The sequence below is a fragment of the Aphanomyces invadans genome (genome assembly GCF_000520115.1).
Source record: "Aphanomyces invadans strain NJM9701 unplaced genomic scaffold supercont1.2, whole genome shotgun sequence".
NCBI lineage: Eukaryota > Oomycota > Saprolegniomycetes > Saprolegniales > Verrucalvaceae > Aphanomyces > Aphanomyces invadans.
In genome coordinates this window covers 762,446-780,357 of record NW_008580147.1, presented here as the reverse complement: position 1 = coordinate 780,357, position 17,912 = coordinate 762,446, and the positions used below count along the sequence as shown (strand labels likewise).

Sequence of the window (17,912 nt, the reverse complement as noted above, 5' to 3'; positions counted from 1 at the left end):
ATACAAATTGCAAGTGTAAATCCATTACCTCTCTCCTCCCAACTCCAATCGCACTATGCATTTTCAAAGGTCCGATCCCCAGCGCACAACGACCCGCCAACGGTGTGCCATCAAGCGAACGCTTGTCCCTTGCGCTGGTGCAGCCGCCGCCTCCGCACGACAACCTGACAAACTTATACAACGGTGCATTGTCTTCTCATAACAAACATCAGCACAGGAAACGCCGTAACTCCTATCCTCGTCTAGAGCTCGTCGGGCGATGCACCTGACTTACTGTGGGTTGATACAATTTCGTCGTCCTGGCACTTCAGCGATGCCAATTGGTCTTCCGTGAAGGTATTCTTATGTCCAGGAGACGTCGGGTTCTTCCGCACGGGCCGACCAACCTTCCAAGTGCAGCAGGGATCGCCAAGCTCTTCCCCGTTCGTGGCGCCGTCTCCGTCCGAGTCCTTTTCACACAATTCTTTTGTCCACTTGCCCCCTAGCCGTTCAAAGTCCCGACCGAAGGATGTGGACCGCCCACTACCAAACTTATTCACGTGGCCAACAGCCGATACGCCGTCCACTGTAGTCGTGAGGCCGTTCGGGATGCGAAGTCGGTAGATATCGTACGCCTGTGCAGACATTGCGACGACGGCAGCCATGAGCGCGGTGTGCTTCATCTCGTAGCCTTGGGTGAGTTGCCACGACTGTGCCACAGTGACAGTCCGACTCGACTGTTTGATTGGCACGTTGACCAATAACAATACCGTTCAAAGTATTCAAATAGAATTACATACAAATTGCAAGACATGTCATGCAGTTTTTTGAAGTTGACGATCCTCAACCACATTCATCCGGATATTCGTTGAAGTCGTCCTATGGTATTCGGACAACTGCCACCGAAAGATAGAAGAATCGACGACGGAAGGATCGATCACTCGACCGAGCATTCGAGTTTCGCCATTCTCCTCGTCGCCATGTTCTTCTGGTGCAACCCCGCACACTCTCCAGAGGCAGAGGAGATGGTGTGCGTCACCGCCAAACATGGGTCCGTGAGTTTTCGATGTGACGACCTTGTGATGCTCCCAATTGAAATTGTCGCTAAGATAGTCGACTGCCTCAATCACATGGACATCCATCACTTGGAAGCGGCGCATCCTCGATTTCGCATCCAGATGGAAGGTTACAATTGCTGGAAACAAGATGTCGTCCGCAGTATTGTCCTTGACAAGACGCAATGGTTTCGCTCAGTATCGGCGACAATGAAAAATTTCAGCAACCACCGCCAAGCAATGTCCGTGTGGAAGCGACTGGCATGTTTGACAAATCTCGCAAATTCATCCAAGTACTGCCAGGAGAACCTCATCGCCGATGTATTAAGTACGTATTGTGTTCTTGCAAAATGGCATGGCCAACAACTGCGTTAGAGTTCTCGTCAGCCGACAGGGAGAGCGAAGGCCCTGGAAACACCCTTCGGCCATCGAAATGCTGGGGTGAAATCCAGAGGTTCGGGGACGAGTTAGTCCATCCTTACAATCTGCAGGAACTGTCCACTTTCTCTATGTTCCGGTTGCTCTCGCGCCGGCAATCATCGCTGGGCGAAACCATCCAAATGTTGTGCGGGTGCTCGTCTGGAAACTCGTGCTACTGGAGCAGGTACGCACAGTTGTCGTTTCGATGATTCACAACATAGATCGCTGGCGCGATGTAGTGCGGCGTCCTCTTCACCAAACGCGGAAGAATCCATCTTCTATCGCATGCGAGGCCATTGCATCGTCCGAGCCGTGTCCGTGTTGCCGTATCGCGTCTTTTGGCATCCCCACGCACCAACCTACGGACCAAAGCAGGTGTCGTTTTCGTTTTTTGCCAACGAACGCAACATCGATTCCGAGCACGAAGTTCCGTTCTACGTGTCCCCTGTGTTTGACGTCGTGAACGACATGGTGGTAAGCATGACCTTGACTGAATTGATTGCGGCAACCCACTGATACATGGACCAGGTACAAACGTTCGAGCTTCCTCTCCGAGTGATCCTGCAAGACGGGTACATGAGTGTGAACATGATCGGACGCCATCAAGCACAGACGTTCGACGTTCCGACATGGATGCAAGCCCATGGGGATGACAACACGCCCAAATACTACTGCTGCTTGAGTCAAGTGCGAGCCCACGGCGTCATGATGGACCTGGACGCGGCGACGCCGTAAGCGACGAGTGTAACTGTCGAATGTGAGAAGCCCATGGAAGTCTCGGGCGGTCAATATGAAAAAAGCGTGTTAAATCAAGTAGTTGTTTAGGTTTAACCGATATGGTCCCAAGCATTTGTACTTTAACGCATCGTATTAAATATTTCACGCATATTAGGGGCACGTCGAAACGTCGAATTGGACGACGATATTCAAACGTGCATTCAACGACGCCACCAAGTCCATGACCCGCCGCCGACTTGGCGCCGCGGTCCTTTCGGTTGCAGGGATCGCAGTCGGCGTGGATGCCGCCACCAAGTAAGTAATGGCAGCGTTTCGAAGGATGTGGATCTGACAAAGTGACACAGCCACGTACCCACGCGTGTTGGGCGGGTAGCGAAGGCAGGCGCTGAAACTTTCGTCGACTTCAAGCGAAACGTCCCAGCAAAGCCTGATGAAGTAGACGCTGATACGTCGCATGCCTGGAAAAAGCTGCACGAAGACTACAAGACGGCACTACGGGCGTACAATCTTCGCACGGCCGAGCGCTTGCTCCATGTGTGTAAGCAGAATGGCGGTGTGTTCACCAAGATTGGACAGCAGTTGGCATCGTTAAACCATGCGCTACCTGTCGAGTACACGTCTACATTGAGCGTCTTGCAAGACCAGGCCTTACCCGTTTCGTTTGAGGTACGTGAGTTGACGCTTCTCCAGCGCATCTCAACCTCGCGATGGTGGTAGGAAGCAAAGTCCGCCGTCGAAACCGAACTCGGCGGCCCACTCGACCAGTTTTTCCGCGAATTCAACACAAAGCCGATAGCAGCTGCATCGCTGGCGCAGGTTCACCACGCGGTAACACAAGACGGGCGAGAGGTGGCGGTGAAGATACAATACCCGAAGCTGGCCAAGACATTGGCGAGCGACCTATGGGCCGTGCGCCAAGCTATTTACGCCATCGAACGGATCTGGGACATCAGTGTTCGATGGATCATTCCTGAAATCGAGCAAGCCTTGGAAGCGGAGGTTCGTCGTCCCAAACGAACACGTCTCTTATGCATTTCAGCTGGATTTTAGCGCTGAGAAACAAAACAGTCGCAAAATCCAAGCGCTCTTTCGCTCGACGCCGTTCGTGTATATTCCAACGGTGGGGCGAGTGCATGGGATGTTGGCAGCCATGTGATCAGGTTGTTTCGTCGCCGATAGGTGTACGACGAGCTCAGCACGAGGCGCGTCCTCACGATGGAGTTCATCCATGGCGTCAAAGTAACCAACACGAACGCCATTACCCAAAAACTGCGCCTCGACCCTGTCGACATTGCCGGGAAAGTGTCGGCGATGTTCGCCGAGATGGTGTTTTGCTCCGGGTTTGTGCATTGCGACCCTCATCCTGGCAATTTGTTTGTTCGGCGGCACCCACATCGTCCACGTGAAGTACGTTGAAAGGTGTGATGGCAATCGTCATGGTCGTGGCAGGCGCAAATCGTGCTCCTCGACCACGGCCTGTACAGGCAACTCGACGACGACTTTCGACAAACGTTTTGTCGACTGTGGAAGGCGCTGCTGCTCCGTGACAACAAGTTGCTCATGGAATGCGGCGAACGCTTTCACGTTGGCCCGTACACCAAATTTTTCCCGCTCATCTTTACCTATCGCGCCATGAACAGCAAGACGATTATGGGCGGGCAAATGTCGGCAGAGGAGAAGCAAGCACTTCGTCAGGACCTGAAATCCCTTCAAGGCACCAACGTTAACGAATTCTTTGAGCACCTGCCACGAGACATGCTATTTGTCTTCCGGTCCACCAATCTCACGCGATCGCTCAACAAAGACTTGGGCGGGAATTCTCGGTACGTGTGGCTGCATTACGACTGCGTGAACTATCCCCTCACGACGTCGACCAGACAACGCTTTCAGATCTTTGGCATGTATGCGTTGAAAGGGCTGTCGCAGGACCGCGCGGCCACTGGCGCCGCCCTCACGCCATGGCAGTCTTTCTGGTACAGACTTCGACGCTGAATCAATCTCAACGTGAATTTCATGCCGCAGGTGGACCGTCGATTATGCCAACCTCGTGTTCCGCCTTCGCCTGATCGACTGGGGCATGTACCTGCACCAGAAACTCAACGGCATATCCGTTGACCCAGACAAGTCCGTGGGCTGAGTTGGAACGTTGTGTTAAATAGATTGAACGAGTTATCCTCGAAACGATGCAGTGAATCGCTTCATCGATTGAAAACTCGTCGACTTGGGTGGCGACGACGGCACGATGGGGGTTGGAGCAATTACGTTGCCTTTGGACGACTTTTTGACCATCTGGGTCAAGAAGCTGCCCTTCTTTTGGAGCCCGCCGCCCACGAAGTCGCGCAAGGTGGGCAATCGAGCCCCGAACCACGATCTACAAAAAAGAACTTGACAAAACTGCGTCGTCGCACGCGATGCCATCACCGTTTGGAAGGAGGGGTTGAGTCAACGGGCGGGACGTTTGATGGAGGGGACTGCGCCTGCGTTTTGAACGAGCTCTCTGGTGGTTTGCTGCTTGTCGTAGGGCTCGTCTTGGCGTCGGGTTTGGTCAATGCTTTGAACAAAGGCGATGCCGGCGCCTTTTCTTGTTTCCGTCGAAAGATAAACTTTTGCGGAGCGTTCTCGAGCACCACTTGCATCCGTTCTCGCAATGCCATGTAGTCGACGGGGATGGGCGCAAAGTACAGCGCGCCTTCAGCGACACACTACCAAGATTTTCAATCAATATCGATGCAAGGAAACTGCGTCGACGACACAAAACAACCTCCACGGCGACAGTACTGGTCTTGAGAGGATCGCTGGGGTCGCCCCCAATGATAAGGACTCGAGGGCCAACCATGTCCATTAAGGCACGCAAGACGGGAATGGCGGCATCGAGGTGGGCGCCAACCACGAAACAAACCTAATGCATGATACAGAATTAACATGCACAGTGAGCACGGTTGAAGCGTACCAGATCCATGCCCGGGCCAGAGCTGGGGTCGCACAAGTCCATTGCCTCCTCCTTTGTCTTAGCATGCAATACTGCATCGAGTCAGCTGAAATCTGCAATTTCGTAGCCTCATGTCGCACCTTCGCCAAATCCGAGCAAATGAATATAGCGTGCGATGGTTGGAACGCTCTCCTGTGTGAGGCCGCCAACAAGAATTTTGGCAAAGCGAGCTGGCGGCGGGACTTTGTCTCTACCAGATTGAGATTAATACAATGTCGTGCATATGTACCTTCCAAATCGGACTTTTTGCGCTTGCTCCTGTCTTCTCGAGGCGATGAAATGGGAGGTGGCTGCATCTTCCACTCGAGAAGCGTTTTCTTTCGACCCCCTTCGGAATCCATGTCGGGGGGGATGGCGCGGCGCACGAAGTCATCCACGACGAACTTGTCTGACTGCTCTAATGCCGGGACAGAAGGCTTTGTCGGTGTTGATGGCTGGACCTCCACGACGCTCTCTTGAGGCGGTGGGGCCGACATCTCTGCGTGGTCAACTGGCTCCACTGTCGAGTCGACTTCCGATGGCGCTCTGTTGGCTTGTTGCTCGACTGGAGTGGGCTCTTCCAGGGGGGCTGACCGAACTTGCTCGACGATATCGACCGGGCTAGGTTTTGGAGGCTCCACGATGGAGGTTTTCAATAGCTCTTGGCCATCATTCATGTCATCACTCTGGATCGGTTGGTGGTCGAGGACCCGGACATGGTGCTTGGAAAACTTTTTTGCAGGCGGTTTAACCACTTCCGCCGCAGGAGGAGATTTTTTTCGTTTGGGTGGCTTTGGATCGGGCACAACTGGTTTGGGAGGAGCAAATTTCACTGGAATGACGGGGGATGTCACCGTCTCTGGCATTGCCGAGGGTTTTGGCGTTGCTGCAACTGGCTCGGTCTTGACACGTTTTACAGCATCCTCCTTTGCTCGTACGACCGGCGCGGTAGTGGTGCTCGAAGTTGGCGCAATCAGCGCAGTGAACTCAGCGTCGTCGGTTGTGAAGGCGTGTGCTTCGTCAAGAGGTTTAAACTCATCGTATTCGTTCTCGATGAGCGACGACAGCGACGCCTCGTTCGAGTTGGTGGCGATCCATTGTTTGGCACCTTGCACGACCTCGGCGCCCGTGGTTTTAATCACGGTTTTGTAAAATTCCTTGTACTTGAACTCGATCATGTCTTCGGGAACGTGGAGCCCATGGCGCTCCATTTGGTCCTTGATCCGTATCAAGTCTCTCTTCGCCAAGTCGGCGATTTCGCCCTGTGGGAACCATCCCATGAGTCAAAGGGGCATGGTCGGTGGAGATGGTCGTACCCCCGTCTTGACGACGAATAACGTAAACAAGCTCATGTACGTCTCCTTTGCCATCGAATCACTCGCGAGCGTCTCCGGGTTGATACCAAACTTGACCAGTTCTTCCAAAATGTTGTTCATCGTGGTTTGCTCCGTGGTCGAGATGCGGCGGGCGGTGAGAAAAGCTTGCCGAACGCAATCGATGAGCGCCGGGTCGGCCCTCGTGAGACTCACAAGCGAGTTGAGGCTGTTCACTTCCGCCGACGCGACACGTCCCATGAGCTCGAGAACCTGCAACTCGCTAAGACGTGCCCGTGGAATGGATCGGAAAACTCAGTACCTGAAACAAGTCGGAACCAAACATTTCCGTCGACAGGTTATTCTTTTCGATGTACTCGAGACGCATGCGCTCAATGTCGACGGGTTCTGCCTTGGCCAAATCGCCCATTGTCGTGATCGACGAGTTCCCCATGTACCGAGCGATGTGGCTGAACGCACTCAACGTTGCGAGCGGCACCGCTTCGGCCATGAGTTCATGCAATGACTTGGATTTGTTCTCCAGCGTTACTTTGATCACGGTGCCGTCGAAGAACACGATCACGCGCACCTAGCCATCGCCGCGGATTGGAAAACCAACGACTTGAGCCGCGGCCGTACCGATATGCGCTTGTACAAGAGGTCTAGAAACCCAACATACGTCGCTTCTTCGATGTCGCATGTCCACACGTCAACCTGACGTACATGGCACGATCATTCCACTATATCGCCGCGGTGGAAACCCTACCAGCTCAAACAAGGCATCGAAGAACATGGCGGAGGTCATGTACTGGCTCGACTTAGAATCGACGATCCAGTCTTTGTCGATTTGAATCGTTGCTGTAGCCTTTTCAAAATCGCTTCGCAGGACTTTGAAAATCAGCAGCATCACTTGCATGTACTCTGCCTTTGTGATCACGTTTTCGTCGATCACGACAATCTTGGGAAAGACCCTCCAGTACTGAAGAATGGCCTCCCCGACGTGGCGTGACTGCTTGAGCTGCCGTCGCTTCTCAAGGGCTTCAGCTTCTTGAAACTCAGCACTTCCTTGGAGGTAGAACGGGATGGTTGGGTCCGCGACTTTTTGAAACTCAAACAACACGAACGGTTTCTCCTCGGCGCCGATCTTCTCCAAGTCGCCGAATGCAGCAATCGACGTCCCTGTCTCGTGATCGATCGTGGGAATCGTCTCCACGAGGCGCCCAAGGTTCTTCAGCAGGTCCGCGTCACGTGTGATGTCAGGCATCGAGCTTGACCTGGGGCATGGACCTACAACGCATCACCCGTTTCATCCCATGTAACTGCCCTGCGATTTCTGCGATGCGTTTTGGGAGTCAAAAACTGCACAGTACGTTCTCTGCCAGTGTATTCGTTTATAGAGGGAACCAAAAGAGAGAAACCCCGAGCATGTGCTTGCGAAGTCGGCGCGATTCCACAAGTATGCGATGTGGCAATTTTGTACATTCAACCAATGAAATGCTCGTATGGTGAAGAAGAGTAACCTATTCGCTTATTTTATTGGATTTATAGCCAATTCGTGTCCTTCATGTCCCTGCTGACGCATCATTGGGCGGTTGGAATTGTTGGATAAAAGGTTCATGCGTCATCCGGATACGAATTATCACACGATTGCCTCGAGTGAAAGATGATCCGCCACTCAATCGTCCAGGTGGCGCGCCAGGTCCGCTCTGCGGAACATGCCACCCTTGTGACGGCCAACATGCCAGCACGCCACATGAGCTTCTTCTCGAGGCTGAAGGAGGAAATCCAAGCTGAATTGAACAACGATGCCGCGAAGGAGACTACGGAGAAGTCCAAGGATGCGAAGGAACAGTTTGAGAAACGCGCACAACAAACCAAGGACCAATTCGAGGAAACGTTGCGGCAAGCTAAGGAAGAGGTCAACAAGAGTGAGTACTTTCAGGAGGCCAAATCAAAGTTCTTTGACCCTCTCCACAACGTCAAGTCCAAAGTCGTGGGGAGTGCTCCCCAAGGCGTCAAGGAGACGTTAGTAGAAACGTTCTACGAAGTTTTTGGCATGAACAAGAAGAAGTCTGTCGAGGAAACCCTCACGTCGTCTTTGGCGGACAAGCGCAAGGTGAAGGACACACCCGCGGATGACGAACCTGTTGCAGAGTACACAGGCACGACGGCCATGGTCGTTGTCAAGGGCGAGCAGACTGCATGGGAACGTGTGGCGTCGCGTCTGCGCGAGACTCCCATCATTCAAGGCCTTCTTGATGCTGCCAACCAAGCGGCCAAGACGGAAGCTGGCAAGGTGCTTGGATCCACGGCCAAGAAAGCCCGCGACAAAGTCGGCGACGCGACCGAAGACGTCCGAGAGTATTGGGAGACCAGTCAAAACCCGTGCGTGGCCTTGCTCGACTTGTACTCCCAGGGATGGAACCGAACGTTGTGTTTCGTAGGTGGGTCTACCGCATGTCGTCAATCTACGATGGCTTGTTCGGCGAGACGGCCGAGAGCATTGCGATCAAGGAAATTCGCCGCGCCGATCCGTCCTTTGACGTGGAAACGTGGAAAGATGTACGATGATGCAATGCTCGATGTAGTTGGTGCTCAACGATGTGGTAGGCGGTGGCGGAAAACGTGGTGCCGCATGTGCTGGATGCATTCTTGCGAGGGAACAGCCGCGACCTGAAGCAGTGGATGGGCGAAGCTGCGTACAACACGGTCAACATGGCGATCCGCGAGCGAAAGTCGGATGGTCTGGTCGTGGACCCTAACATTCTTGCCATCCGCAACGTGACTGTGATTGCGCTCTCGGTATGTCACGTTGTGGCCCACCGGTTGTGCTCACCTTGTGACGGTAGGCGGAGGACAAGCAAGCGCCGATCATTGGGATTCAACTCATGGCGCAGCAAATCAACTGCATTCGGAACCGAGAAGGCGAGATTGTCGAAGGAGCCGAGGACGATATCCAGGCCAACTTTTACATTTTCGCATTCCGTCGCGAGTACGACGAGGAAGCGTCCGCGTTGAAGTGGAAGATCATCGAGTTTGGCGTGATTGGGTCCGTGCCGTACATTTAATTTAGGATGGAGTCGCCACATAGAGAAGATTCGATGCACTTCGTTAGTTATGCCATGTCACTCGTTTGGCCGTGGAGGTCTCGAGCAATGCGACGGATTGCGTCGTCCGAGTCCGTAGCGTCTTGCGTGAATACAAACGACGGTAGCTACGCTCGACACGATGAACGAAACAGTCAAGGATGGTGCCCTACTTGATCGGGAAGGATGACGGCCGGCGCACTGTCATCATCGCCAAAACAATACGTGCCCATCACGTCAAACTGCAGCTGGAACCGGTCCTTCAAAAACTGCTTGAGCTTTGCTGCCCGCTCCAGCAGCTACACAAGTTCACCTGTGGATCACGACACACGCGAAAAGTGCTACATACCTTGTCATTGAGTGTGTCGTCGTGCAGGATCTCAAAGAGCGAGGCAAGGGAGGCCTTGATAAAGTTGTCGGTGGCCAATTCGTCTTGGAAAAAGTCGGTCCCAACCTAACGTCACGTCAGCGCATCGTTTCCCGTCCGGCGGAACGTAGTTATTGACGGCACGGACCTGTTCCAAGTGCACCTGGGTGAGCTGGAGAAACGCGGCAAACAGTTCTGGTCGCGTCGTCACGGCATCTTCACACGAGCACAACATCCATACAAACTGGCCAAATCCGTCAGCAACGTGAGCCGTGCATGGTTCAGTTCTCACCTGCTTCCATTGATGGAGGGCGTCAAGCGATGATATGAACAAAAACAATACAAACGAAAGTTGCACTTCGCCGAGGAGGGCGCGCTACGGTCCGTGTAAGTTTCCTGCCGGGTCCATGCATCGTACCCAGTCGTTCGAGTAGTGCGTTTTTAGCAACCACTCAAGGTGTTCGCTGCAATGCAGGCACGCCGTCATGATCTCTAGATTGCAACTGGGATGGAGCGCACCTGCTGTCAACGTGATACCGTGTCAAGTCGCTCGCGACTCTCTGAGACGTTGGCTTCGTCAATCGAGTAAAACGCGCAACTTGAGCCACGTCTGGAAAGAAAGGTTTAATCGCGGCGTCACCGCGGTCCAACGACACCGCATCAGGGTCGCCTGGGGAAATGGTGCCCCCGACAGTCAAACCGCACTTCTACGTGGAAATACCTATCATCCGATACGGCATACCAACCTCAACAATAATCCAAGCATACTGCAAGGATGTCTTTGGTGATGTACTTGGAGAGGCGATGCCAACTTTTGGCATGCTTCTGGGGATACGCCCCCAAGTTACCGTCCAACTGGAACCCGTGGACAGCTCCTGCGTGCTCGGCGTCAGGCTCGATCGCTGAAGATGAAGGATGACGTACGCGTGAGGTTCTCAATGTCTGCTTCTCGCGTCATGGGAACTAATTCTTCCGTCTCCGACGACCATGTTCGAATGACCACGTCATTTGGTTTGATCTCCACGAAGAAGCCTTGTCGAATGCCATGTCCATTGTCGTTGTCACCATTGGACGCGTAAAAGATGAAATGGAGACCAGGCGGAATCAACTTGACGCCGCGAAACTTGTCTGCGGTGCGAAAGGCTTCGTAGTCGATGCCAAACTCGCTTCCAACTGGAACTTCCAGGCACACGACCGTGCCGACTCCTGTGCCAACGACCATGCTGACAAGTGTACTCCAAACTAGCCGGATATAACATCCGGATCACGGAGGTCGAGATCTTCCGTGAGAAGTGCTAACGTCCATGAAGAAATCGACGTCAAGTTACGTAGCTTTAGACGAACTGTTTGGTCGCGCAATTATGTAGTACGTCGTACCAAAGTGAAAGCGATATGACGATTCCACCTCGAGCCCAGCGTCCGACACGATCTTGAGAATGTCACGATTCCAAAAGCACCCCCACCTTTCAGCATGCTTCAACGCAAACTTATCCAGCACGTAGGTAAGCCACGAATAATTGCTCTTGCCATGTTCGAGCAGCAAGATTTTCCCGTTTGGTTTGCAGACGCGCTGCATTTCTTGAAGCATCTGTACAGGGTTGTCGACACTACACAGAGCAAACGTGTCGACGACCGTGTCGAAGCTGTCGTCGGCAACATCCAGATCTTCCGCACTCATGATCGCCGTCTGAATGTGCGATGGCAAATTCGCGATTTGCCCAAGCATGTTTGCGCTGAGATCTGTCAAGAGAACGGTCACGTTCTTGTCGTAGTATGGCACGTTGCGCCCCGTGCCCGCCGCCACTTCCAGGACAGATCCTGATGCATTTTGGATCAAGAAGCGACGCATGAGTTTGATCCCAACCAAGGTCTCGTCCCTGTCGATCTCTACAGGAATGCCTCACATTAAGTGCCATTCACGACAGGTTCTCACACCAACCTTGATCGTACATGGCAGAGTTCATGTCAAAACGAGCTTGGCGTTCGCCGCCGGTGATAGGCTTTGCATTGCCTTTGTCAGGGTCGTACATGTAGATGTACGTCCCAATGGTCGCTGTTGCGTACACGGACAGGCCGCCGAAGACAAGCGCGGCCTTCCTTGCTGTCATGATCGTGGAGGGAGCGCGTGTGAGTGGCTCGCTTCATTTCGGTCGTGTCCTATTTCTGCATCGATCCCGCCAGGTTTCATGGCGTTTTAAGGCGTTTTGAATGGAGGGAACTTCTCCAGGTGTTGTGCAATTGGGCAAAATGATATACAAAATATCCAAAATATTCCACATTTTTCCAAATCGCCCAAGTTCATTGAGTGGATACCGCCAAATTGTCCAATCTGCAATGTCTGGTTGATAATTTGGCGCCACAACAGTGCTTCGAAATTTAATGGTTAGTTATAATTTATATATACCTCCGTCGTGCTCAGGAGTAAATATTGATCTTTTCCTCTGTATAATTGAATAACTCTGCTAAAATCAATTCGCCTTCGTGGACGCTGTAGATTGATTTGTAAAGTGTCATCTCCACTGGAGTTTCATTCTTGAATTTGACGGATGAAGTACTTGGCTGTAAGCGGCGGGACTGTGAGTGGCCTTGGCAAGGGCATCACAATCAGCAGCATTGGTGTGGTGCTCAAAGCATGCGGCCTGCGCGTTACTTCGATCAAGATCGATCCGTATCTGAACTGCGACGCCGGTACCATGAGCCCTTTCGAACACGGCGAAGTCTTTGTCTTGGACGACGGTGGCGAAGGCGACTTGGATTTGGGCAACTATGAGCGCTTCTTGGGCATCACTCTCACCAAGGACCACAACATCACAACCGGCAAGGTGTACCAACAAGTCATTCGTCGCGAACGTCGTGGCGATTACCTCGGGAAAACCGTTCAAGTTGTGCCCCATGTAACCGACGCTATCCAAGCGTGGATCGAACGTGTGGCCCAAATTCCCGTGGATGGTGACTCGACCCCTGCAGACATTTGTTTGATTGAGGTCGGTGGTACCGTTGGCGACATTGAAAGCATGGTGTTTCTCGAAGCGTTGCGCCAATTTCAATTCAAAGTAGGAGTTGACAACTTTTGCTTGGTCCATGTATCGTTGGTGCCCGTGATGGGCTCCGTGGGTGAACAAAAGACCAAGCCCACCCAGCACGCCATCAAGGAGCTTCGAAGCGCCGGCCTAACCCCTGATGTGATTATCTGCCGCGCCTCGAACCAATTGGAGCCTGCCACGCGCGCTAAGATTGGCATGTTCTGCCAAGTGAGCCAAAACCACGTCCTCAGTGTGCACGATGTGAGCAACATCTACCACGTTCCATTGTTGTTGGCCCGCCAAGGTGCTGCATCAATTTTGTTGTCCAAGCTGCGCTTGATGGATAAGTATGTGGAACCCAATCTTGACGAGTGGTCCGGCATGGCCCACCGCGTGGACAACTTTACCAAAACGACTAAGATTGCGCTCGTTGGCAAGTATACCGGTCTGCAAGACTCATACCTGAGCGTGATCAAGGCTTTGAAGCATGCCGCGATGAAAGTGGACCATGACTTGGTGATTGAATGGATCGAATCGGTGGACCTCGACCTCGTCACTCGAACTGCTGAGCCAGAAAAATACGCGGAAGCCTGGGCCAAGCTGAAGGGCTGCGCTGGGATTGTTGTGCCTGGTGGCTTTGGCGACCGGGGCGTAGACGGCAAGGTGCTGTGCGCTCAGTACGCTCGCGAAAACAAAGTGCCGTATTTGGGTATTTGCTTGGGCTTCCAAGTTGCCACCATCGAATACGCGCGCAACGTGTTGGGGTGGAAGAACGCCAACAGTGGCGAATTCGACGAATTTACCGAGAAGAAGGTCGTTGTATTCATGCCCGAGATTAACCCGAACGAGATGGGCGGCACCATGCGTTGCGGAGCGCGGTCAACTGTGCTCGAGCCAACTCGCGACTCGAAGCGATCCCTTGCGTCGTATTTGTACCAAAACAAGCCCGAAATCCTCGAACGCCATCGCCACCGTTACGAAATCAACCCGGATTTTGTTGCCGATATCGAAGGCGCGGGGCTGCATTTTGTCGGTCGGGGTGACAAGGGGCTGCGAATGCAAATTGCCGAACTGCCCCGGGACGTCCATCCATTCTACTTTGGCACGCAGTACCACCCCGAATTCAAGACGCACCCGAACGACCCAAGCCCTCCGTTCTATGGCCTCCTCCTTGCCGCCACTGGTGGCTTGCAGGCGTACATGGATGCCAGCGACAAGGCCCTCCAATTGTAAAAGACGCCGGCCCCGCTAGCGTTTATAAATTCAATCTGCGTTCCCACTTGGCCTGTGGAGTAGTGCAGCCCCTATCTAAATTGTAAATATAGAGTTCCATGTAGAGTGAATCCCTCTTGTTTTCTCGAGCCTACATGATGTCTCCTGCCACTCGTGCTTTCACGTTCCATCAGACTACGGAGGGATGGAGTCGAATGCAATGCGGTTGGATTCAACTCTCCATCGTTATCTGTACTTGCAACGGACGAGCGCAGATTTCGCTTACATATCGATCAAGGCAAGTTCATGCTGAGAACGTGTGAAGAGTTTTTGTGATCGTGAGGTCACCTGCTAATTGGCAGTGCTCAAACTTTTGCCGGAGGAGATGCACGTATCTTTCCTGTACCACGAACTCCTCGTGTGATAAAGTTCTAAACCCGCTAAACACCCACCGCACCGTCTTTACTTCGCATGACCTACTAGCCTCAAGATATCCAAGATACGCATACCTCCTCACATGATCAGGACGCGACTCTGTCCAGAAGCGTGTCGGCTGAGTGAGTTCTGGTTTCCTGCTTGCAATGTGGCCCACCTTCATACATCAGGAAAGATATTCCGGATATTATCCGTAGAGCATGGCTTTTCAAATCCGAGAAACGTCCGCAATGAAAACGCTTCACGCGCGGAATTGAAAACTCGGCTCGACGAACGACTGCATGCGATGGGGAATGGGATGAACAAGGAGAAGTTTGCCATGTCTTTTGGAGGTGCGTTGTGTTCTTCTTTGCTGTACTGATCGCTCTGACAACCTGTCTGTAGGTCCTGAAGCCCCCGAAGCCGACATGGCAACGTTCGATGCGGTTGTACGCGAACTCTACATCAATGCAACTCGACTTGTCGAAGAAAACAAACAAACATTAGCCAAGATCGAAGACTATAAAGGTTGCCAGGAACACGTTCGCAAGGTACAGCGCTGTCATTGAGACATCAAGTCGAACGACGTGGTTTATGATGGGCAGAGCATGTCCTCCCCAACAAACGAGTCGTACAGACGAGACAGCTTGAGTCACTTGATTCCAAATGTCGAGGTCATCCAGGAATTCTATCAGGCTGCTCACAAGCAAGGTATCTCTGACCAAAGATATTTTGTGTTGTTCACTCGTCACGTCTGAAGGCGTTGTATTCCATCAACTAGTGTCGATGTTGTCGGGGAATGGTATGATAGCCTAATCAAACTTTCATCTCAAGCGAAGCATAGTTGCTCCATCTCACCCAGCACTATTCAAGAGGCTCGCGGACGTGCTTGTGTTCTGCCTGACGTTTGACACCCTCAAAGTATTTGACGTCTGAGTTATGGATGGAGAGCTACATCCTGCGGTGGTAGGCGATGAACCCAGGCATTCAAAACGATTTGAGCCATTACCGCCGGTACATTGCCGCCAGTAAGGACAACCAGTCCGAGCAGTACGTTCGTGTGCATTCAACACGACTTCACAACGCAACCAGAGTCCCAGAAACCATGGCGAACAACTTGTCGTTCTTCGTGGCCGATCACATGCCGATGCTCAAAGCCATCATCAGCACCCTCCACGACGACAATGTAATGCTCTCGCCCATGATTTCTATATCCCACGAACGGAGAGTAGAACCCCCACACCCGACAAAGCGTTGCACAGTTGGCCAACTTGACATGCACCTATGTCAACTCACACAGGTGAAGTTCAAGCACGACGTGGTGGCATTGAGTATGGCTTGGTAGGGACTTGGATGCGGCGACTGAGCTTTACTGTCTGCGCGCGATGACCGCCGCCATCGTGGTGTATGATCACACAACCGAAAAAGGAGCCTTTCGTACCAAGTCCACGATTAAGGTGCGAATTGAACTCGATCTCCTCTGGTTTGAAGTGCTCTTCATGTCATGCAAAGATGAAGCGCTGTGTGAAAGCAATACATGCAGCCAAGAAAGCTAACCCAGCGGTTGCGCCGCTGCAAGACTGCATCCAATACATGAGCCGTCACTTCAACGAAACGCGTACGCCTCAAAGCATTCGAATCATGTTCGAATAAAAAATACGTGAGCCCAACGTTCTCGTCAACATGTGGGGCTCAGGTCTTCGGAGTCTCGACTTCGCTTGCGACTGTACGGCTCAATCCCGCGCTCCGTGACTACATACGCACATCCTCACCATCCCGTGGTATCCTTCTCCACTCGTACCATCAAAATGCGTCGACAAGGCAGCTTCCGAGATCGACTTCACCACTTGCACCGATCGCACGTGATTCTACAGGAGTAAAGTTGGCCACGTCCGTCCGGTACAACCAAGGTAAAGTACCTCCCACTGAAGCAATAGCCGCGTCGAGATGACATGCGACCACGCTTCCCCTGTTTCCACCCATGAGAGAGACAAGTGGTATGCAAGTACCACACCTAGTGCAGGAACGATCGCAGAGTCGGAGCCAGCGTACCCGACCGACGTGGTTACATGATTTACCAGAACTACCTGCGCCAACGCGAGGTAATACTTCCTTCAGTCCAACGTGGTTGCACGCACCGCAATGGAAAAGTCGGATAGCAGTTTGCGCAGCACCACATTCATGTTATGCAATGCTCTGGCGCGGCCTTTGTTGTCGTCAAATGCGTGGCGGCAGTGGAATGCAACGCTGTCGAGTAGAACGAGTCGAACCTGGTGAAAATAAAATCAAGTGCATGGCGTGGAGGATGAGGCAGCTACCTTCGGACGGGATGCCAAAATCCGAGTCAACGACAGCAGGACATCATGTTGCTCTTGGTAGTCGTACACTCGAAAGTATGTGATTCCACGGAGTAAGTCCTCTTTTGTCTGCGAGATGGTGCATCAGTCGTCAAGAATGCATGGCCATGTGAGTATGCAACCATACAACCGGTGTTCCAGTGAAGGTCCCGTCTTGGTGTGATGCTGCGATGGATTCTGCTAAAGTCACCACACGAGGCACCAAAAAGCTGCCCTCGGTGTCTGCATGTTGTGAATGGTGCATGAAGAAATGATTGCTTACCGATATAGATGGATTCGGCAAGGGCTGACTCAGATGTACGACAGAATTGAGCGCAAAGAGCGAGATGGATGCTTTGTTGAGCGTTATGCGCGTGCAGCAGAGCGGAAGTGTACCTTAGTTGGGTCTTGCCCACACCAGGAACTCCACCTACAAGTGATAACAGTCCACTGCTCCATTGAATTCTGGTCTTCGTACATATTTCAGTGATTTCTCCCATGGCAACTCCCCCACCCAATATCTCGTCGAGGTCCGGAATGAACGTTCGGATTCGCTGCTGTTGCTTGGATTTCTACTCATGGCGGTGCGGGAATGCTGCGTGTACTTTGAGAAGTCATGCGTACGTGAAAAATGTCGAGAGCAGACACACCAAGAGGTGCTCGCTTGCCGCCTTGTAGTGTATTGAGAACACTAGCTGCTTCTTGAAGGGATATGCTTGCAACTGCGTGTCTAGTGCAGTCAAGGCATTGCCATCATTTCCACAGTTAAACACACCATTCGACAGTTCGCGGGCGTTGACGCCTTGAACGTCTCGGCTCGTGTGAAATCCTGCTTGGTACAAGGCAGCTGCAACCAAGTTGTCATGTAGATATGCTTCAGGTCCGTCTTCTCGTCATCGGTCGATGAGCGAACGTGTAACCGGGTTACACCATCCGGACACATCCGGATATTTCGACATCGACGTTCGCCAATACTCCTTGGCGAACTTGCCCACTTCAAG

General features: G+C 52.6%; 10 protein-coding genes across 12 annotated transcripts; 5 read left to right on the top strand and 5 right to left on the bottom strand.

The window, feature by feature from the left end:
• Positions 1-165: 165 nt before the first annotated feature.
• H310_01108 (hypothetical protein) lies at positions 166-708 on the bottom strand. The gene has a single exon (XM_008864132.1). The coding sequence runs from the start codon at positions 660-662 to the stop codon at positions 243-245; it is 420 nt and encodes a 139-aa protein (XP_008862354.1). The 5' UTR covers positions 663-708; the 3' UTR covers positions 166-242.
• A 167-nt stretch (positions 709-875) lies between these two features.
• Positions 876-2,346, top strand: H310_01107 (hypothetical protein). The gene is made up of 4 exons (XM_008864131.1): positions 876-1,362; positions 1,410-1,638; positions 1,694-1,928; positions 1,983-2,346. The coding sequence occupies exons 1-4, from the start codon at positions 960-962 to the stop codon at positions 2,187-2,189; spliced, it is 1,074 nt and encodes a 357-aa protein (XP_008862353.1). The 5' UTR covers positions 876-959; the 3' UTR covers positions 2,190-2,346.
• Positions 2,347-2,389: 43 nt separating this feature from the next.
• On the top strand, positions 2,390-4,393 carry H310_01106. 2 transcript variants are annotated; one of them, XM_008864130.1, is made up of 8 exons: positions 2,390-2,486; positions 2,537-2,858; positions 2,910-3,191; positions 3,232-3,312; positions 3,372-3,599; positions 3,642-4,015; positions 4,070-4,165; positions 4,215-4,393. In XM_008864130.1, exons 1-8 carry the CDS (start codon positions 2,413-2,415, stop codon positions 4,327-4,329), a joined length of 1,572 nt encoding a protein of 523 aa, XP_008862352.1. In that variant the 5' UTR covers positions 2,390-2,412; the 3' UTR covers positions 4,330-4,393. The 2 variants fall into 2 exon arrangements, with proteins under 2 accessions (XP_008862352.1, XP_008862351.1); XM_008864129.1 differs by having other exon boundaries at positions 3,642-4,165.
• On the bottom strand, positions 4,331-7,737 carry H310_01105 (hypothetical protein; the record flags this gene model as incomplete). The annotated part of the gene is made up of 10 exons (XM_008864128.1): positions 4,331-4,563; positions 4,614-4,894; positions 4,954-5,091; positions 5,143-5,213; positions 5,262-5,371; positions 5,425-6,422; positions 6,477-6,746; positions 6,796-7,062; positions 7,113-7,187; positions 7,240-7,737. 10 exons carry the CDS (start codon positions 7,735-7,737, stop codon positions 4,362-4,364), a joined length of 2,910 nt encoding a protein of 969 aa, XP_008862350.1. The 3' UTR covers positions 4,331-4,361.
• Positions 7,738-8,115: 378 nt separating this feature from the next.
• Positions 8,116-9,763, top strand: H310_01104 (hypothetical protein). Its single transcript, XM_008864127.1, has 4 exons — positions 8,116-8,858; positions 8,918-9,035; positions 9,084-9,275; positions 9,323-9,763. The coding sequence occupies exons 1-4, from the start codon at positions 8,137-8,139 to the stop codon at positions 9,539-9,541; spliced, it is 1,251 nt and encodes a 416-aa protein (XP_008862349.1). The 5' UTR covers positions 8,116-8,136; the 3' UTR covers positions 9,542-9,763.
• On the bottom strand, positions 9,509-11,149 carry H310_01103 (hypothetical protein; the record flags this gene model as incomplete). Its single annotated transcript, XM_008864126.1, has 9 exons — positions 9,509-9,687; positions 9,733-9,858; positions 9,909-10,013; positions 10,075-10,170; positions 10,219-10,302; positions 10,345-10,390; positions 10,446-10,633; positions 10,695-10,801; positions 10,851-11,149. Coding segments are annotated over 9 exons (1,150 nt in total), but the record flags the coding sequence as incomplete, so codon positions are not given.
• Positions 11,150-11,220: 71 nt separating this feature from the next.
• H310_01102 (hypothetical protein) lies at positions 11,221-12,067 on the bottom strand. The gene is made up of 2 exons (XM_008864125.1): positions 11,866-12,067; positions 11,221-11,813 (listed from the first exon to the last, which is right to left on the bottom strand). The coding sequence occupies exons 1-2, from the start codon at positions 12,032-12,034 to the stop codon at positions 11,251-11,253; spliced, it is 732 nt and encodes a 243-aa protein (XP_008862347.1). The 5' UTR covers positions 12,035-12,067; the 3' UTR covers positions 11,221-11,250.
• A 399-nt stretch (positions 12,068-12,466) lies between these two features.
• Positions 12,467-14,292, top strand: H310_01101 (CTP synthase). The gene has a single exon (XM_008864124.1). It carries the CDS (start codon positions 12,473-12,475, stop codon positions 14,180-14,182), a length of 1,710 nt encoding a protein of 569 aa, XP_008862346.1. The 5' UTR covers positions 12,467-12,472; the 3' UTR covers positions 14,183-14,292.
• A 547-nt stretch (positions 14,293-14,839) lies between these two features.
• Positions 14,840-15,904, top strand: H310_01100. Of its 2 annotated transcripts, none has more exons than XM_008864123.1 (8): positions 14,840-14,928; positions 14,981-15,126; positions 15,181-15,286; positions 15,357-15,377; positions 15,420-15,496; positions 15,546-15,625; positions 15,668-15,761; positions 15,808-15,904. In XM_008864123.1, exons 1-8 carry the CDS (start codon positions 14,883-14,885, stop codon positions 15,877-15,879), a joined length of 642 nt encoding a protein of 213 aa, XP_008862345.1. In that variant the 5' UTR covers positions 14,840-14,882; the 3' UTR covers positions 15,880-15,904. The 2 variants fall into 2 exon arrangements, with proteins under 2 accessions (XP_008862345.1, XP_008862344.1); XM_008864122.1 differs by having other exon boundaries at positions 15,336-15,377.
• A 290-nt stretch (positions 15,905-16,194) lies between these two features.
• H310_01099 (hypothetical protein) lies at positions 16,195-17,826 on the bottom strand. The gene is made up of 12 exons (XM_008864121.1): positions 17,687-17,826; positions 17,536-17,633; positions 17,390-17,483; positions 17,308-17,341; positions 17,195-17,265; positions 17,060-17,154; positions 16,894-17,001; positions 16,714-16,845; positions 16,590-16,662; positions 16,495-16,544; positions 16,377-16,443; positions 16,195-16,327 (listed from the first exon to the last, which is right to left on the bottom strand). Exons 3-12 carry the CDS (start codon positions 17,409-17,411, stop codon positions 16,254-16,256), a joined length of 726 nt encoding a protein of 241 aa, XP_008862343.1. The 5' UTR covers positions 17,412-17,483; positions 17,536-17,633; positions 17,687-17,826; the 3' UTR covers positions 16,195-16,253.
• Between the last annotated feature and the right edge of the window lie 86 nt (positions 17,827-17,912).

Excerpts from the sequence above, each read along its gene's own strand:
- H310_01108 (XM_008864132.1), bottom strand. The coding sequence starts at position 662 with ATGAAGCACACCGCGCTCATGGCTGCCGTCGTCGCAATGTCTGCACAG.
- H310_01107 (XM_008864131.1), top strand. The coding sequence starts at position 960 with ATGTTCTTCTGGTGCAACCCCGCACACTCTCCAGAGGCAGAGGAGATG. Across the intron at positions 1,639-1,693 it reads AACTCGTGCTACTGGAGCAG|TGCGGCGTCCTCTTCACCAA; the intron begins GTACGCACAGTT and ends GGCGCGATGTAG. Across the intron at positions 1,929-1,982 it reads ACGTCGTGAACGACATGGTG|GTACAAACGTTCGAGCTTCC; the intron begins GTAAGCATGACC and ends TACATGGACCAG.
- H310_01106 (XM_008864129.1), top strand. The coding sequence starts at position 2,413 with ATGACCCGCCGCCGACTTGGCGCCGCGGTCCTTTCGGTTGCAGGGATC. Across the intron at positions 2,859-2,909 it reads CCTTACCCGTTTCGTTTGAG|GAAGCAAAGTCCGCCGTCGA; the intron begins GTACGTGAGTTG and ends CGATGGTGGTAG. Across the intron at positions 3,600-3,641 it reads ACCCACATCGTCCACGTGAA|GCGCAAATCGTGCTCCTCGA; the intron begins GTACGTTGAAAG and ends TGGTCGTGGCAG.
- H310_01104 (XM_008864127.1), top strand. The coding sequence starts at position 8,137 with ATGATCCGCCACTCAATCGTCCAGGTGGCGCGCCAGGTCCGCTCTGCG. Across the intron at positions 9,036-9,083 it reads ACGTGGAAACGTGGAAAGAT|GCGGTGGCGGAAAACGTGGT; the intron begins GTACGATGATGC and ends ACGATGTGGTAG. Across the intron at positions 9,276-9,322 it reads TGACTGTGATTGCGCTCTCG|GCGGAGGACAAGCAAGCGCC; the intron begins GTATGTCACGTT and ends TTGTGACGGTAG.
- H310_01102 (XM_008864125.1), bottom strand. The coding sequence starts at position 12,034 with ATGACAGCAAGGAAGGCCGCGCTTGTCTTCGGCGGCCTGTCCGTGTAC. Across the intron at positions 11,814-11,865 it reads CTCTGCCATGTACGATCAAG|AGATCGACAGGGACGAGACC; the intron begins GTTGGTGTGAGA and ends GCATTCCTGTAG.
- H310_01101 (XM_008864124.1), top strand. The coding sequence starts at position 12,473 with ATGAAGTACTTGGCTGTAAGCGGCGGGACTGTGAGTGGCCTTGGCAAG.
- H310_01100 (XM_008864122.1), top strand. The coding sequence starts at position 14,883 with ATGGGGAATGGGATGAACAAGGAGAAGTTTGCCATGTCTTTTGGAG. Across the intron at positions 15,497-15,545 it reads TGACGTTTGACACCCTCAAA|GCGATGAACCCAGGCATTCA; the intron begins GTATTTGACGTC and ends CTGCGGTGGTAG. Across the intron at positions 15,762-15,807 it reads GCACCCTCCACGACGACAAT|AACCCCCACACCCGACAAAG; the intron begins GTAATGCTCTCG and ends AACGGAGAGTAG.
- H310_01099 (XM_008864121.1), bottom strand. The coding sequence starts at position 17,411 with ATGGGAGAAATCACTGAAATAT. Across the intron at positions 17,002-17,059 it reads CCTTCACTGGAACACCGGTT|ACAAAAGAGGACTTACTCCG; the intron begins GTATGGTTGCAT and ends ACCATCTCGCAG. Across the intron at positions 16,545-16,589 it reads TGCGATCGTTCCTGCACTAG|GGGAAGCGTGGTCGCATGTC; the intron begins GTGTGGTACTTG and ends GGGTGGAAACAG.